The 16,257-nt window shown below is 45.2% G+C and overlaps 1 protein-coding gene across 3 annotated transcripts; it reads right to left on the bottom strand.

The window, feature by feature from the left end:
• Positions 1-2,528: 2,528 nt before the first annotated feature.
• upk1a (uroplakin 1a) lies at positions 2,529-12,189 on the bottom strand. Of its 3 annotated transcripts, none has more exons than XM_088905398.1 (8): positions 12,142-12,189; positions 10,219-10,315; positions 9,214-9,414; positions 8,527-8,601; positions 8,099-8,206; positions 7,012-7,191; positions 5,387-5,470; positions 2,529-4,141 (listed from the first exon to the last, which is right to left on the bottom strand). In XM_088905398.1, the coding sequence occupies exons 2-8, from the start codon at positions 10,282-10,284 to the stop codon at positions 4,097-4,099; spliced, it is 759 nt and encodes a 252-aa protein (XP_088761524.1). In that variant the 5' UTR covers positions 10,285-10,315; positions 12,142-12,189; the 3' UTR covers positions 2,529-4,096. The 3 variants fall into 3 exon arrangements, with proteins under 3 accessions (XP_088761524.1, XP_088761525.1, XP_088761526.1); XM_088905399.1 differs by having other exon boundaries at positions 12,080-12,148; XM_088905400.1 differs by lacking the exon at positions 12,142-12,189 and adding an exon at positions 10,539-10,612.
• Positions 12,190-16,257: the final 4,068 nt, after the last annotated feature.

Here is a 16,257-nt window from a genome sequence, read left to right as displayed (position 1 = left end):
GAGAGGGGGTTGCATTCGTGTGTGTGTGTGCTGACATGACCTTTGAAGAATTGTGTGACTAGGTCATGGCTGTAGCCAGACCAAGGCGGAGTTATAAAAACTGTTTTATGCTTTAACGTGCTCCTTTCCTGGAAAAAGAGCAGAACAAGCACAACATAAAAACGAGGAATGTAAGAGCGCTTGGTTAACATAGGGCGCGTTAGGCGAGAAAAAAACCGAAGTAAAAACACGGAAAGGCTGTTCAAAGACTACGGAAAGAAAAGAACGACTCGGTTCCCAAAGGTAACGGAGAGGGAGGGCGGAAACCGCTCACAGGTGAAGGAATGTAGGCGAGCAAGTCGCTCCTACAAGCCGGGATCGCGGCCAGGTTTAGGGAAGGGAACGTGGCGTTTAAAGAAAGCCCATCTCCACCTTGCAGAGCAAGATCGGTCGACTCGCCCAGTGGGCGTAACGAAGACTATTATTCGAGTGTTGTATATAATGCACAATAATGTCTAGAATGTATCCATTATATATAATCTTGTGAAGCACAGATCAGGTGCCTGTTACAACAAACGCAGTCCAAGACTTTTTTTCCCACGCTCTCTTGAACGCTAAAAGTCTTTACAGATCTAGCCCTCGTTCCAGTATGATCTAGTACAGTACCGCACGGTACCGACCACGCCTTTACATTGCTCATTAGTAAATTGAATTAGGGCCGCCCCGACTTGTCAAGACCGCGGTGTGGCCTGGATCTTGTAGGCAGAGAATATTGAACAACGCGAACTCACGGAGTTTCTACTCCTTACCTCGTACAAATAGTTACCCCATCTTGACAAAAAATCCCTCTCTTTCATATTAATTTCCCATACTTGTAACCGTACATCAGACGCGCTATGGTAATGTGTAACTATATCTTCTGCCACTGTCCTGCTGAATGTAGTTGGGGGGAAACTCCGATCATCACTTTCTAAATTGCGGTTTTGCAACACGCAAGAAGAAATTGGAACGTGGAAAAGGTCAAATCTGTTTTTACCGCGCGTGTAAGAAACAGTCTAATATTCTGAAAACCCCTCGGCCTTACTCGGTTCGTCGACTAGACTGGATGTCCGCATATTCGTGCGGTTTTTTATGTGCCTTTTTTTGGAGCAGGCCGCTTCCTGAGACCCAGTGTAGAAAAGAGCGCCCTGTTCGTGAAGGAAGGCGGAAGATCTGAAGGGTAAGAGACTTGAAACATCGAAGAACGCTTGACCCGGCGGACGGGAGAGCAGGTCAGGAGAGATCGGGTCAGCCTGCAAGGGGAAAATTTGACTTGAGCTTAATAACGGGAGGTGGAGCACTAATTAAAGTCGGACGTTTGACGTCGTCACCACTGCTGAGCGAGAAGACTATCCAGTCACTAGTCTTACCTCACAACATTGCTGCGTGCCAGCTAACTAATCCATTTCAGGGGCTGGGCTGGGCACTCCTCGCTGCCAGGAGGCGCGGACACCGTGAATGTCACTTAATTGTAAGGGATTAGTTCTCTAATTCACAGGTTCGCTTCCAGTGCTTTAACTGGGGCGTAGTTTGGGAAAGGCAGGGTTTTCCAGTTGTTGACGTGGGCTCTTTCTAATAGCAAAGGAACAAGTAACAGGTTTATTCCATGCTGAAAAGAGAAGAAAGAAAACAACGTTTCGGCCGTGGAGCCCTCTTCAGCTGTGAACCTCTTTCTAATAGCTCCTTATAATGAGCAGTGGAGTTTGTAACCGACGCTGTCGCACTGCGCCTGTAGCGGCTGGGTGACATTTTAACTCGGCCTTTATTGGGTGGTATCAAGCGCCAGTGATAAGGTGTTACTCTGCGCTTGTAGCCTTTTTTAAACAAAAAAAATCAGTCCAAACTTGTTGTGACAGGCCGGATGTATAGAGCGGTTTGTGCGGTTGAATACTGACCGAACCGGTTTAACTGGAGCTGAGCAACTAGACAGCAGCCAGACCAGGACAACTGTTCTTTCAATAATCTCTCTTCCACGCCTTCTACGCCAGTGGTAAAGAAAATGAGAAATCTACCGATTAAGTTTTCGTTGGTAGATCTGGGATAATGTGATTTTACGAAGGGACAGATCACCCGAAATAATCAAAATCATTTTGCCTTTAAGGATACAGTATCAACATGTTAACGTCTTATTCGCGATGTATAAATAAGGGCTTCATATTCCATCAATAAGCAGTTTACAGGTTTCAACACTGAATTCGGTTTCTGAAGTCTGGGCGAGCCCGTTTTTCAGGCGTGGTTTAACGCTACCAGAGGCACATTTTGCAGGGAAATTAAAGACGATTACCAACGTCGAACGTGAAATTTACGTCGTGCTCCAAAACAATTATTTAAAAGTTAATATCTTGGGACCTCAGTTGCGTAATAGACGAAAGGCCATCGTTTTCTTGTTAAAAGGCTTGTTTGCACAGGCGGGTCCCATAGAGGGGACAACTCCTGTCATCCTGCAGTATTGAAAAGCTTTGCTTTAGTTACTGAACGCCGGGAAGACAAACAGATCCTACAGAGCGCAGTCATGTAATTGTGCCTTTATTTTCAAATAAAACATAAAATACACCGTTTATAAAAATATAACCAACAAGACATACATTTTGATTTAACTACAGCACGGGATTTCACAAAGTTAAAGTTCTCCATTCCCATACTGCTTAGCTAACGAGAAACAGACTAACTATATATATAGCCGATAGGAAAGTGTATTGACAATTGCACAAGGGTGCACATAAAATTCCGCTGGATTTAATTATATAAGCGATTTAAGAGATCTGAAATGTACAGAATGTTTTGTTTGAAAGTGAGGGACTGTCTTGCCAAAGTATTACATTTTAAAATCACTTTTGCATTGCTGAATTCTACAGTAATATCAAAAGTGTTGAAACAGTGCATCCACTGTTCCTATAAGAAGTCTTTTGCAAAACGAAAGAGAGGAGAAATGAGTGAATTCATTCAATACCTGAGAAACACAAGACACCAAACAACAGGATCAAATTTAGTCAAACTCAGCTTACAAACTGCATCTGCTTCCCTGTTACTTATTTCACAGCCCCTCCCCAGCGACACACTGCTGTGCTTCTGTACATCTGACCAGCTCGCTCCAGAGTCTAGTAAGATTGCCAGGAATTTAATTTGAAGCCTTTACTGACAGTCTTGTTAAAAAAAAAACAGCTCAGGACAAGATCTGGGCGACCGCACGTGCAAACGTTTTGGTTGGGCCAACATCCACCGCAACTCAAGAATTAGAAGTGCAACGGTATCAAACAGCATCTGTGGACCAGTCTCCTCTCCAAGATGGAAACCCAAGTCATTAAAAAAATAACCAAACTGACCCACCTCCCTTCGAACCCGGATGCAGAAGAAGAGTTCAAGCAGACACAGACATGCAGGCTGACAAGACTATCGATAGAGAAGCACCCAGATCTAGACCCCCACCAAGCACCCTGGGGATACAAGGCGTCACCCCCAGTGCCTCCTCCCACTAGGACCACCAACAGTTATTGACAGCTCCCAGCTCTTGTATATACAGCAATTGGACAGTTTTAAGGCTGAACTGAGACTAAGGCCAATGGTCACCATCTTTTGTTCTGGTACTTAGGAGTTGAAGAAACAACCCCTCTCAAGTATATAAATATTAATTCCAGCTTCCACGATACAGTAAAGTGCTACTCAGGGGTCCTAAAGTCAAGGGACAGGTATCTCCGCATATGGGTTTCCTTAAGGCACAAGGCACAGACATATACTGTATACCATCTGGAAACTGCCCCAACCCACAGTGCTCTGTGTGTCTTGTTCATGAGTGCAGAGGAAGAAGCTGCATCCGTCTTTAAAAAAAAAATCATTCAGTCCAGGCCATAACTTTCAAACTAGAATCCCCCCCTGTCAGGGTGGGGGGTATTTTGGGAGAAAAAAATAGAAGTCACCTTCTCAGCAAGCCTGGCATACAGTAGCTTGCGGGCTTCAATGAGCTCCTGACACCAGGGTGACAGCTGTCCTGTTTTTTCCATCTCGGTTGGGGATTCTTTGTGGGCTTCGGCTTTAAAAAAAACAAACTGACGCAGCTTAATCCAGAGTAGATGAAAGATCTTCAGAGCTTCAAGTAGTATACCATCGCCAGAAGCATCAGAGGCAGCTGGAACAGAGAGAGAAGAGGAGGTAAAACTTCAAACCCCTTTCCCCCTAGAAGATCAATTCCAGCTTTCCCCCAGAACGTAGAGATAGGCATCTTTTCTCATCTGGGCTCTGGGATTGATCAATCTTCGCCACAATCTGCAATTCACATCCATCTGAGATGTTAACAGAGCTGGTCATTAAAAAGCACTGGCTATCCTAAACTTCTAAAAAACTGTGAAAGCACTGCCGCTGCCCATGGACCACATTTGTTAAATCGATACATGTCCCTTTAGGAAAAAAGGAGAACAACTCCTAATGTGAACTTGAATTGGTTTTTTCCCCTCTTCTAGTAACTCATGAATTGGCCTTCTGAAAGATTAATGGTGGCATTCTTCAAATCTCTAGTCAAATATAAGTACTGGTTAAGCAAGAGCAAAAATGTCAAAAGGCAATATCACTTTCTCTTCAGTTTCTATAGGCTACAACAGACACTAAGGCCCAGAAGAGGAATGCAGGAGTGATTTCAGATGTAAAATTTGATTTCCAGGGAGCGATGCACAAACTCTACAATACTGGTTCCTGAAGTGGACATCTTTTATTAAATCTGCAGGCACATTATAGCAAGTCTGCAAAAGCACACCGTGCAGACCTACAGTAGTTTTTAACTTGGACTGAATAATTGCCTTCGACAGATTTTACTGAAGGCATGTGGTTAGAGTTTGAAACCCGCTGCATAAAGGACAAATGTACACAAAAAGGTCATGTCTCAGCTTAAAATTACCCAAAGCTGTTAAACCATACAAAACCAACGTATGAAGCTCGAAATCTCAGGGATTTTCAGGGCACTTCAAGAAGTTTTGAAGAGTTAAAATTTAGCACTGGAATTTCAGAAACAAGCAAAGCTGAGAAGTTTGTAGCAGGGATCTCAATCCCGGAGGTCTACAGATTTGATTATTTTACCAGGTGGGAAGGTAATGACCTGAATCCACATTATTTTAACTGAACCGGTTTCACAGCGTCTCCCAGCTCTTCAGATGCTGCTGCAGTTTCTTTATAGACAGCAGATACACTGGAGCTCCAGGACTAAAATTAGAGACCCCTGGCTTGCAGCTTCAAATTCAACATCCAAGAGCATGTTGTGTTTAAGGTGGGCCGTCATAACCTTATTCAAGACAGCCACAGAACGGCAATTATATTATAAATCCCCAAGAAACACTGGCTCATGCAGTCACCCGCTGGACAAGAGAGACCTTGGAGTACTCACCACAAACATCAGGACAGCAAAGCCATACCAACAGATGGCCCAGGCATACTGATTGAAGACGAACTCAATGTGGTCAAAGCAGCCCTGTGGATAGGGAATAATCAGCAATACACGTGTTTAACCCTCAACTGCAGTTTAGATACAGACTGCTAACAGCACAGTTTCAACAGTGTGCCAGAGCAAAGAACAAAACCCTTCAGAACAGAATTGTACCCCTTTCAAAACAAGGTCCCATGACAGGAGACCCTTGACCCAATCCTGACCCTTCATTCCACCTTTGTGACAATTGGTAACCAATCATTTGATTAAATCAGCAATTGTCAAGTCTCATGTCAGCAAAGACTAGGTAGAGAGATATTAGTCAAGAAACATCCAGGTTTTCTTGTCTCGGGCAGCTCATACCCCAAGCAGTGATGCACAACCGGCTCAAGACTGGTCCAGGGGAGTGAGCGTTAGGATTTCTGCAGTTTCCTGGACACTGGAAATAGCACTGGTGCTCCTGCACTTCACCACAGAGCGTGTGGCTCAAGGCTGCAGGTTTTCTAGGGCTCTCTAAATCCCCCACTTCTCAAGAACAAGGAAAGGTTTCTGATATGTGCAGTTACATAAAGTGTGCAGCTGGAAGGAACAGGAGAAACCCTCCAGCCCTTTAGGACAGGAGTTGTTCAAGTTGTGAATTGACACTGGCACCAGTTTAACTTGATCCGATTGCTTGTTTAACCCCTTTAGTTTACTTAGATTTCATGCTCCATCCCAAGTGACTGCAGGGGTCTCATCATGCTCTTCAAGCAGTGCATTTACCTGGAATTCAACCAGGCCTGTGCCTTCTGTAGCTTCCAAGGTAACTCAAGATGTTAGTGGGCCCATCCATGACTTCTGGAGGGCTGTGACACTAGGTAAGTAAATAAACCTGGACAGAACGTTTGTTTCAGACGTTATCTTGCGATTATGAACTTGGTTGGAACGGAAACGAAAAAGCTTTTCTCCTGTCCCAAATCTGTTACGTCTCCAAAAAGGTTTCATTGGGCCGCCTGTATTCCTATCCAACGTTTTTCAGGTCCACGTTAGGTGTGGGCTAACTCTGCCAGAGGCACACTGCCATAAAGATTGAAGACGAATACCCACATTGTACCCTGCGACACTGTGAAGCAACACACTGTGGTTCCGGGACAAGAGTTTCAGTCTGGGTGGGGAAGATGTACCGACTCCCTCCATTCCCATCTCTTCACTTAGTCCAGAGGTTCCCAATCCTGGTGCTGACCTGTTGGTTTTGGTTGCAGCTGAGCCCTCAGTTCCACCATCAAACCCTTCATTGATTTCACACTTCAAGATTCATTTGAACCGTTTGATCCCAGCCCTTAAACACATCTAAGCTTTTAACCGTTGTATTTTGTAAGTGGGGTAAAAAAAAATCTCAAACTTGAGACCAGAAGCAAAATGCAAATATCCCAGTGAAGTGACTTCTTAGATCAGTTCAGGCTTCAATGATCTCACGAAGGTGGGATGGGCTGAACACCAGCAGGTGTATGGGTCACCAGCACCAGGATTGGGAACCACTGACCTAGACCTTCAGCCTCCTTCATTCCAGGACCCCATCGTGCAAAACAACCAAACGTTGCCCCTACCTTGTAGTTCATGTAGTTCCAGTCCCCGATGCGGCAGGCGTCCAGGTTGAGCACCTCGAAGTTGTCCTTCCTCTTGCAGCAGTTGAGCGGCCAGGGATACTCCTGAGTGGGAAACTTGGACCTGAAGGTGGAGTTGTAGCTGATCCAGTCCAGAGGGCCGTCGGTCCCACAGCAGTTCACCTGACGAAAGGCACCAGGAGAAAACCACCGGCATCATCAGAGTAACAATAAACGTCATCTCCAGACACCCGCCACCCTTCCAAAACCAGTCCTGCCACACCAGCAGGAGGAGTTCGGATCAGGAGGACAGGAACGCGTCCCAGCCTGCGAGGGCAAGTACATGTGGTGACTCACGTCAATAGATCTTGGTACAGACGAGCGCACACACCCATGACCATGGGTTGAAACGAGAAACTCTTGTGACTTTGTTTCTGGGGTAAATGCAATGCATCACCTTCGTGACAATGGGGGACAGCAAACACCTCAATGCAGTCGTACAAGCGAGTGTTTGCATTTTTACATGCAACCACATTACCAGTATATTTTAGCTTGTAACCTAACTAAAACTCTCAGGGACTCACATTTACACTTTCAGTGGGGTGGCAGTGAAGAACTGAGAAAACTCACATGCATGTCCCATTTAAACCCAAACCTTCTCCCTTGGATGTTTCCAAGATCTTTCAATCATGATTCCAGGTTTAATTGGCAATGGTTTCCCCTGCAGTATAAGCTTGGGATTGGCCTCAATATCATTAACAACATGTCTAGGATTCCCCCCCCCCACCAACAGCAGGGCCCAGACAGGGCAAGCGTCACTGCAGTGGGCAGACTCAGGACAGCCAGGGGCTGACTTGCTGCCCATCACTGCTCCCAGGAGTTTGTCCTTGTGCAGTACTCCCTCCTTGCAAAGCTAGCCCTGGGATCAAACAGTGCAGCTTGCCAGGAGAATAAAAGAAGATGGGTGGCACATTTCCAAGCACAGCATACATAGATCGGACGAGCATTATTATGCCTTTGTTACAGTACAGTGTCCCCATCTCTATACAGGGGCATTGGGACCCGCACAGTACTTCCAACAGCCACTTACTTCCAACATGACGCGATTCCATGTGGTTGTCACCTGTCTCCCCGGGTCGCTGTCATCCGCATAGTACGTCAGCATCTGTTTCTTTATCAGATTGCTGTTGCCAACCAGCTGGAAGCCAAAACAGGGTTACTGAGTTCTGCTCAATCCCCACTATGGCACAAGAAGAGCTCTGGGCAATAACTCCTTATCCACTCCATCTGCGCAGCTCTCCAATCGGGATTAAGACCTAACAGGATCATCCCTCACACCAAGGACAACATCCCACAGGAAACCAAATACAGAAGCGTCCACTGATCTTGCCACAGCTGCACAAAGAAAGAACACAACCGCCCCTCTTCACACCACTGACTCGGATCACAGCCCGCTGTGAAACAACAAACTCAAGATCCCTAGGAACCCTCAAGCACTGCGGTGCAGGAGATACTTACATAGTCCCGGTGGGTGGCAGCCGTGATTGCAGAAGCAGCTTCAAAAATGTAGATGACCAGCATTAAGACCAGGTACTGCAGGCACAGGAAGAGAGAGATAAACAGCAGACCCCCAAGCTGTTTTCGAAAGTTCATCTACTGCCGAGGCCAAGGTTTTCAATCCAGAAATACTTCCAGATAATTAATCAGTTGGTTAATTAGGCCATTCAAGCCGGTTTTCTATATCTCTCAGTAGAACCACAAATCAAGACCTTCTAAGAAAGGGTTAATTATGACTAACGAAGTTCTTAAATATCAAGAGATTTATAACAAAGACATGGAAGACCTAGAGGACTGCACCTAAATCGGGAATCATAAGGGCTTAAGCATATCTCTTGCATAGAGAAGACTACAAAGAGCATTCACAATCTGAAGGCCACTGACAATGTCAACCCAGTGGCCTTCCTAGAATCAGAAGTGTTACATGAACCAGAGGACACTGGTTCATTTCACACTAACGGAGGCATATTTACACAAAGAGTGGTGGGAGTATGGAACAAGCCACCCAGTCATGCTGCTGGTGGACTGAGTGGCCCGCTCTCAGGCACAACCCCCTCATCTACAGAAATGCCCCTTTCCAGAGGGGGTCCAGGCAACTGCAACAACACAGCCTGGCCTGCCCAGATGTTGGACCACCCAGGGACTGACCAGCAGCATCATGGCCCGGCTCTCCCGGACGGCGGCGAACACGCCGTAGACGGCGGTGCAGAAGAAGGCGAAGCCGGTGAAGATGGCGATCCAGGAGCCGGCGAAGATGTCGTCCTTGCCCGACACGGCCGAGAGGGGGTACAGCCTGTACCCGTCCGTGGCCACCCAGATCGCCACGGCGTAGAGGGCCAGGCCACACAACTGTGGGACAGGAGGACAGGGAGAGGGGTGTCAAGCACAGGGCGCCGGACCGGCCCAGTTAAACCACCTGAAGACCTCCGGTCCGGCACGTTTCAGACAGAGCGCCTTCACGAGCCAGACCTACAGCTATCGGGCTGCGGGCGCTTTTCAATCAGATACCAAGGTTCAACAACGGAAAAACCATCAGGGAATCACCACCCCAGGCAGAATGAAGACCCATGAACAGTACAGTCCGATGGGAACTGGACTTGCCCGACCCTGGACGTGGGGCAAGAATAGATCTCGGAACAAGAGAGACGTCGAAACCCCACACTTCAGTTTTGTCTTTGTTAAAAGAAAAAAATAAAATTGCATCAAGACTTTGCTAAGCAGCCCTTTATTTTCTAGAAAAGAAAAGTGCCTCACTGTAGCCTTCAAAACAAGAGTTGTCCACACTGGGATTATATATATATATTTCAAAGGATCAATAACATTTTACAGCCTGGACAGAAGTATTGCTTTTGTCCAGTACAATTATGAGGCCAAGCTTCCTAAATCCTGTCCTCAGGTTTTTCTTCCAAGAAAGGTCAAGGTTAAAGTAAACAAGGTAATGAGAGCTCCATCATCATTTTCAGCTCTGAAATATTGTGAGGACCATCTGCTCAGATGTCCGCCGTCTTTTCCTTTACTAGTCCCTCACCACGTCTGGCTTGCCAAGTGTGACTTTTGTGAATGAAAGTCTTAACTCTCTACGCACAGAGCCGAGAGCCAGGAGCCACTTCCGAATTACAGAGACGGGACAGACGGCGAGACGGACAGACTTACCGCCAGGAACAAGTTCCCTGCGACCAGCAGAACCATCATGAGCGTGGATCCTCTCCCCTCTGACATGGCTGCTTGGAGGACAGCGTCTTCGTAGGTCCTGCAGGTGGAACATACAAAAAAAAAGCAGGCAATGTGTCAGGTATGAGAAACGGATAAATCTGCTGACCGCAAGCACTGCCTTATGTTAAGCGGAAAAGAAAAACAAATGGTTTCCCACAACGTCAAGGTAAATGCGTTCTGAACGAAAAAACAACAACAACTATTGTACATTTCTGAAGGACAAGATTCCGGATCCTTAGGGTTGTTAAAAACCAGCTTACGGATGTTAAAGTGCTGAACGTCGACGTTTCTTTCTGAAATATGTTCTTGGTAATGCGTTAGTCAAGAAAGCATGCTGCTAACATACAGTCGAGACGCAGGTACTGCAGAGGCCTATTTCGAGTCGTTTCGTGTAACGGGAGATGGGCAACAGAGGAATTGGGCCAGGTTGTGCTTCCTAAAGACATTAAATGCCAAAGAGATAAAATTAATACGGAGGAGGGATATGCGTGGGTCTTGTTTACACAGAAGACTGCTGTAGACCGCGCTTAAGCTGCTAGACCGGTTCCGCACAATGATCCCGTAGGATGGTTCGTCGAGCACCGCGATTCGACAAAGCCACCTTGCTGCGGTGCTGTATAATGCACATTTAACGAACAGACGTGGGGTCACGGCACAATGACCATTTGTAGTTCTTTTTGTGTCGGGATCGATTTATCCCGGGGCCTGCGAGTCTTTAAGCACGATCCGTTTTCCTCCCCTCAGCCAGCACTATGTGGGTCACCGGAGAACGATTTGGAAATGTGACCAGCGAGACTGTACTACGACATTTAAAAATAAATATGGAACAAACACAGAGCGCTTCAGATGAGGCGATGGAGTCAAACTGGGAAGTGAATTATCTCGGATTATTGTGCAGTACCCCCGTCACCAGTTCTCAAATTAACTGGCTTTCCGCTTGACGGCGTTTCGCGGCAGCGAGCGAAGACTGGCTCTGATCGGGCTCGCTCCAGACGGAAAGGTCTCAAAACCCCCCCAGTGCCTCGGGTCGCCACAGTTCAGGTGCAGAAAAAGGCGTCTCGAAGCAGGTGAAAGCAGCCCAGAGGATATCCGCGTCGTGCTGCAGACCGTGACCTTGAACGGTTCAATAGCGCTTCAACATGTATCGGGGCAGCCTGTTAATCAGACCGTATTGATCGGTAGAGGGTCGAGTTGATTAGAGAGAACAACAGGTGGGCGAGAACAAAACTTGCGACCGCCGTGGTCACACTTGGAAATTTCCACCGTCCGGCCGAGAATTTCAGGTACTTTATATCCATGAAGAGATTCTACCAGCTAACAGAAACAGTCATGATGAAAATCAACGCGTTGTCCAGTATAAAAGAGCGATACAGGTACGAACAAAAGTCAGAAATGATTTTTTTTCCCCCGTTTGACGTCCCCCCCACAATAAAGCATTTTTGTAAAATCTCCACAAAGTCTTAACCAAACCCGATTAACAGCCGGGTCTCCTTTTCTGCCTTATCCTACAGCAGGATTGCTTTGGCCGGAGTCCCGCACTCCCACCTGTAATATCCAAGCCGGGGTTCGACTGCACCCGACACACACTCGAGAAAGTTACAAAAGCGAGGGAAAAAGATACCGTTTGCTAACGTGTTAGACAACGAATAAATGGCGTGGTTTTTTTTTAATCGCGAAACTGAAATACCGACACAGACCGAAAATGACAATTAACACTACTCTCCAGCCCTCGACAGCTGTCCACAGTACAAAGAGCTAATTTTCCATCTGTAAAATAAAATACCGCAATCTTTACACATACCTTCAACAGCTACGCCTAGCTAAAACTAGGTGACAATGTAGCTCCCCCAACGATACACTCACCCTATAACACCGCAACAGTCCCAACCAGCTTCTACCTAAGTTCACCTGCTGAAGGTGTAATTAAACCCGAACACCCATGATGTCACCGGGTCAGATTCAAAGCCTTGAACTGGATTCTCAAAGCGGAACGGAATTCCCGAAAACCAAAAATCTTTCATCCTCCCTCACCCTTGTTTAATCGGCAATAATTCAATTTAGCATCACGGTTGCAAGAAATAGGCCATAAACAACAATGATACGTTATTTAGCAATTGCGTATGGACCTTGTCTATTGATTATTTCATGATAAATGATACTTACCCTCAGACTACTTCAATTATTCTATTTGTTTCTGATGGTCCCATCGATGATCATTTCCGAACTAGTGTGTCTGAAGATTAAAATCTGAAATTCTCTGCGAGCAACTTTAAGCCTCTTAAACCGAATGCCTAATAGATACTTTCTGATAGATAATCTTGTGAAGTTCGACTTGTATTCAATGCAATTCTGTAGAGTATGATTTATTATGACTAGTGTACAGATCTATTTCAATCTAATAAACAAACATCCATAATAAAAGTATGCAGGAAAATACAATTTACAGCATATTTACCTATAGGTGTATGAATATGGGATAAATATGACTTAATTTCTAACCGATGCCAGTAAGTTATGGTACTATGTTAATGACTCCAAAGGTTTGACAAACATTAAACGCTGCTATTTTTTGCAATTTGTTTATTCACAGGTGTGGGACCCCTTTGGGTGGCTGGGCACAATGACTCTGATTTTCCACGTTATGACACTAAAATGAATGCTAATTTTCTTCAGTGCAAGATTAAAATCAAAGTACGGCAATCGATGCCAAAGAATTATTGAGATTTCGAGTGTTCTACTCATAAGAAAAGAAAACTTCTGTGGGCTGGTGCATTTCCTTAACAACCCAGATCATTGTAATTTTTTTATTTTGAATAGCTAGGTGGTTATCACAGTTTCTCTAGCTGTTGTTGTTAAGTATTAATTAAACTCGGGCTAAGTTAGTTTTGTTGTTGGTCGGTTAACGCCCTGGAACAATAATGTCATTTTAGTTATTTTAAAGTTCACAATCACCCTTACGAACCTTAAAAACACTCCTCGGGTGCTATAGACGCCCTTTTCTTCAACACACCCTCGTTCATCTCCGCACGGAGGCGCGGCTCTGTTACTGTTACACCGGTCCACATCATGGCGTTGTTGAATCTCCGACAATCATCTCCGAGCTGGTCTCGCCCTTGAAGTCCACATCATCCACCCAAATCATTGTGATTTTCACTGCGATTCTCTGTAAGGTGATCGTTCTTTCTCCAAGATCACTGAGAAATCGGAACAGTTTATACAGGTGGACTGTCGGCTTTTTTTTACGGATGAGGGCGGTTTATTCGCGTTTATTAAAAAAAAGATATTAGGAAAACTCCCGGCATTCAACAGAATAAGAGTGCAATGTCAGGAGTCAATAATGAATAATTATGATTTTACATAATGATTTACAGAAATATATTTAAAGTTATACGCTGTATGTCTTGTTTCTGTCGCCCGTCACACAGTGTAAAAAGAAATGACCAGTTAGCTTAGTCATCTGAACCGCCTTCGTGAATTTTTTAATTGTACGTCTTTATTGGTGCTTTAAGTGCTTGGAAATGTGTATGTAATGAAAGAGTGTTGAAGGTCATAGGCCTTGAGCAAGGACTAAGACAGTCCTGTCTGGTGGCTGAACATTTACATTGACAAAGTGCCGCTGCTGTGTTTGCCTATTAGAATGGCACCGGACGTGTTGGGGTGACGTCGCTCCTCCGCACACGCACCTGTCCCCCGGGCGTAGCGGATACTCGGCGGCCGTGGTCGCATCCTGCCGAGAGGCGACCGGGCCTCGTCACACTGCCGCCTAGTGGCACGTTTAGGTGTGCACGCAGCACACCTGCTTCTCGGAGCTGGTTTCTTTAAAAGATGGGTTATTTGTACGTGTTTTCAGCGTCTGACGTTCCGCATTTTTTTTTCAAACGTGTTGTGGTCAAATGCGGATGACAGATAAACAAGCCAATTGTAGTACAGTTGAACTGCCCTTAAATATTGTCCTTTTACTACTCAGCGATATCCCCAAGGAGTCAGCAATACAATCTTCATGATTATGAAAATGTATGATTTATACATTGATACATTTTCAGTCCTCTTGCACAGGCATTGCTCATGAAAGGCGCTGATAGTGTTCTTGGGTTTTACGGTTCAGGTGCGTTTTAGACAGCAGCTGCAGATGCTATCTAGAGCCGTGAAAGCTACCCGGAACAACACTAACGATGACTCGAAAGTGCCTTCTTTTTCATATTGTTGTTCTTCAAAACCGACAGTGACCACGTACACACGCTTCCGGGCGGTGTGCGTGTGACTGATCACTTCTTTCTTCCACATTGTAGCGGTGTAAAATCCACAGGACGTGTATTAGTTTTCCCATCCAAGCGCAACGCGTTTAAACACGGAGAATCTGAACGGGGTTACTGGGAGGAAAGCTCAGAACGCATTGGATTTCCCTGCAAGTCTTGCGAAGACTTGCCTTTTTAAACTTCACTGATTAGGAGCGATAACTGACCACCAGATCTCCTGAAGTCAGCGCACTGCAGGCTCGGTGTGCGTTTGACCGATGCGAGTGCCCTCTCATGCGCACGCTGTTGGCTCCGCCCTTTCAGAGCGGGCGTAAAAGCATGGCGATCTCTATTCACCTATCGAGGATGACCGTTTAAAAACATCGTCTTTAATCACCTCATGGTGTGTTAAATGTGTGCAGTTAATAGACTGCTGCAGCAACGTAACCAGTCTGCCGTCCTGCGTTAGAGCCGGCGATGAAGACAGTGTGTTGATAGCGACCTCTGCTGGTCATGAAGGGACGAGCAGCCACTAGCGTACAAGGTACTTTTGTGTTTGCCCCCTTCAAAATAACTTAAATGAGCTTATTTGTCGTGCCGGGAGCCATTGCTAAGTTTTACCATCCTGCTAACAGACACGCGGTCAGTATTTTACCTGAAATTAATTGGCACTACAAAGACTCAAATTTCCGGACGAATGGAGTTTTCCTATTTGTAACTTTCTTTCCTTTCTTGCGCTCTGACTTCATCAGCTGCGCATGGGGCTCAAGCAATCGATCAAGGTATTCGATTTAGGCACAGGCTTAAAGCTTTTTGTGTTTTTATGCTTTTATATAGAAGGACTGTAAACCAACAGTAGGTATACTGTACGTCTTACTGTTAACTCATCGTAAAAGTATTCTGTTCACTGTTTAAAGATCAGGCAGCCTATCTAGTTTTTTCACATCAGTAAAAAATACGTTAGTGAAGTCGTGTCTTTTCTGTTATTTACAAAAATGGTGAAAATGGCATGCGTTTATCCCAGGAATGCTCAATAGCAGGGTGTTATTCTTCACGTAAACAAAAGACATCACACGTGATCCATCACACCAATTAATTTGCGCCACAGAGGAGTGTGACGATATTTTTTTGTTAATGAAAATCGAACTTTGCATGGGACAATATTATTGCATATATATTACAATATATTAATACATTGGCGCAATATACTATATATATATACTTAAAGGCAGTGTTATCTTGCTTAAACGCAATATTTTTTCTTCGTGCGCTATTAGGCTACTGTACACCCTTATTTCTTAAATAGCAGAATGTTCGCAAGATGGTGTCACTTAAACTATCTCAAAATCAATCTCTCTTCCCAATCTTATTTATGACTCACAAACACACGCCTCCGCAGGATGCAACTACCCGTTTTTACTAAGTTTTATTTCTCTGTATATCTCGCGTTCTTCATCCAGTCTACACAGAAACTATCAGGGCATCAATGTGCACATTTTTTCAAAGAAAAAACATCTATTCAGACGAGCTCTAAAACACTTGGGATACATTTTTGCAATATGACCTACCACACATAGTAAGGGGAGCACCTTCTGTGTCTTTCTGTAAGTGTGAACAAACCACACACAATATTTTAAAAAGAGCTACAGTTCCTGGTGTGACTGTCTCCCCCAAGGCATGCAAATGAAAGTGACAAGGATAGCTATCATATCTTTCCCTGGCAGTAGTTTGCATTTTCAATAAT

The sequence above is a fragment of the Atractosteus spatula genome, chromosome 25 (genome assembly GCF_055471065.1).
Source record: "Atractosteus spatula isolate fAtrSpa1 chromosome 25, fAtrSpa1.hap1, whole genome shotgun sequence".
Classification (NCBI taxonomy): Eukaryota; Metazoa; Chordata; class Actinopteri; order Semionotiformes; family Lepisosteidae; genus Atractosteus; species Atractosteus spatula.
The sequence above is the reverse complement of the archived record's forward strand: the minus strand, read 5'-3'. Positions and strand labels throughout refer to the sequence as shown.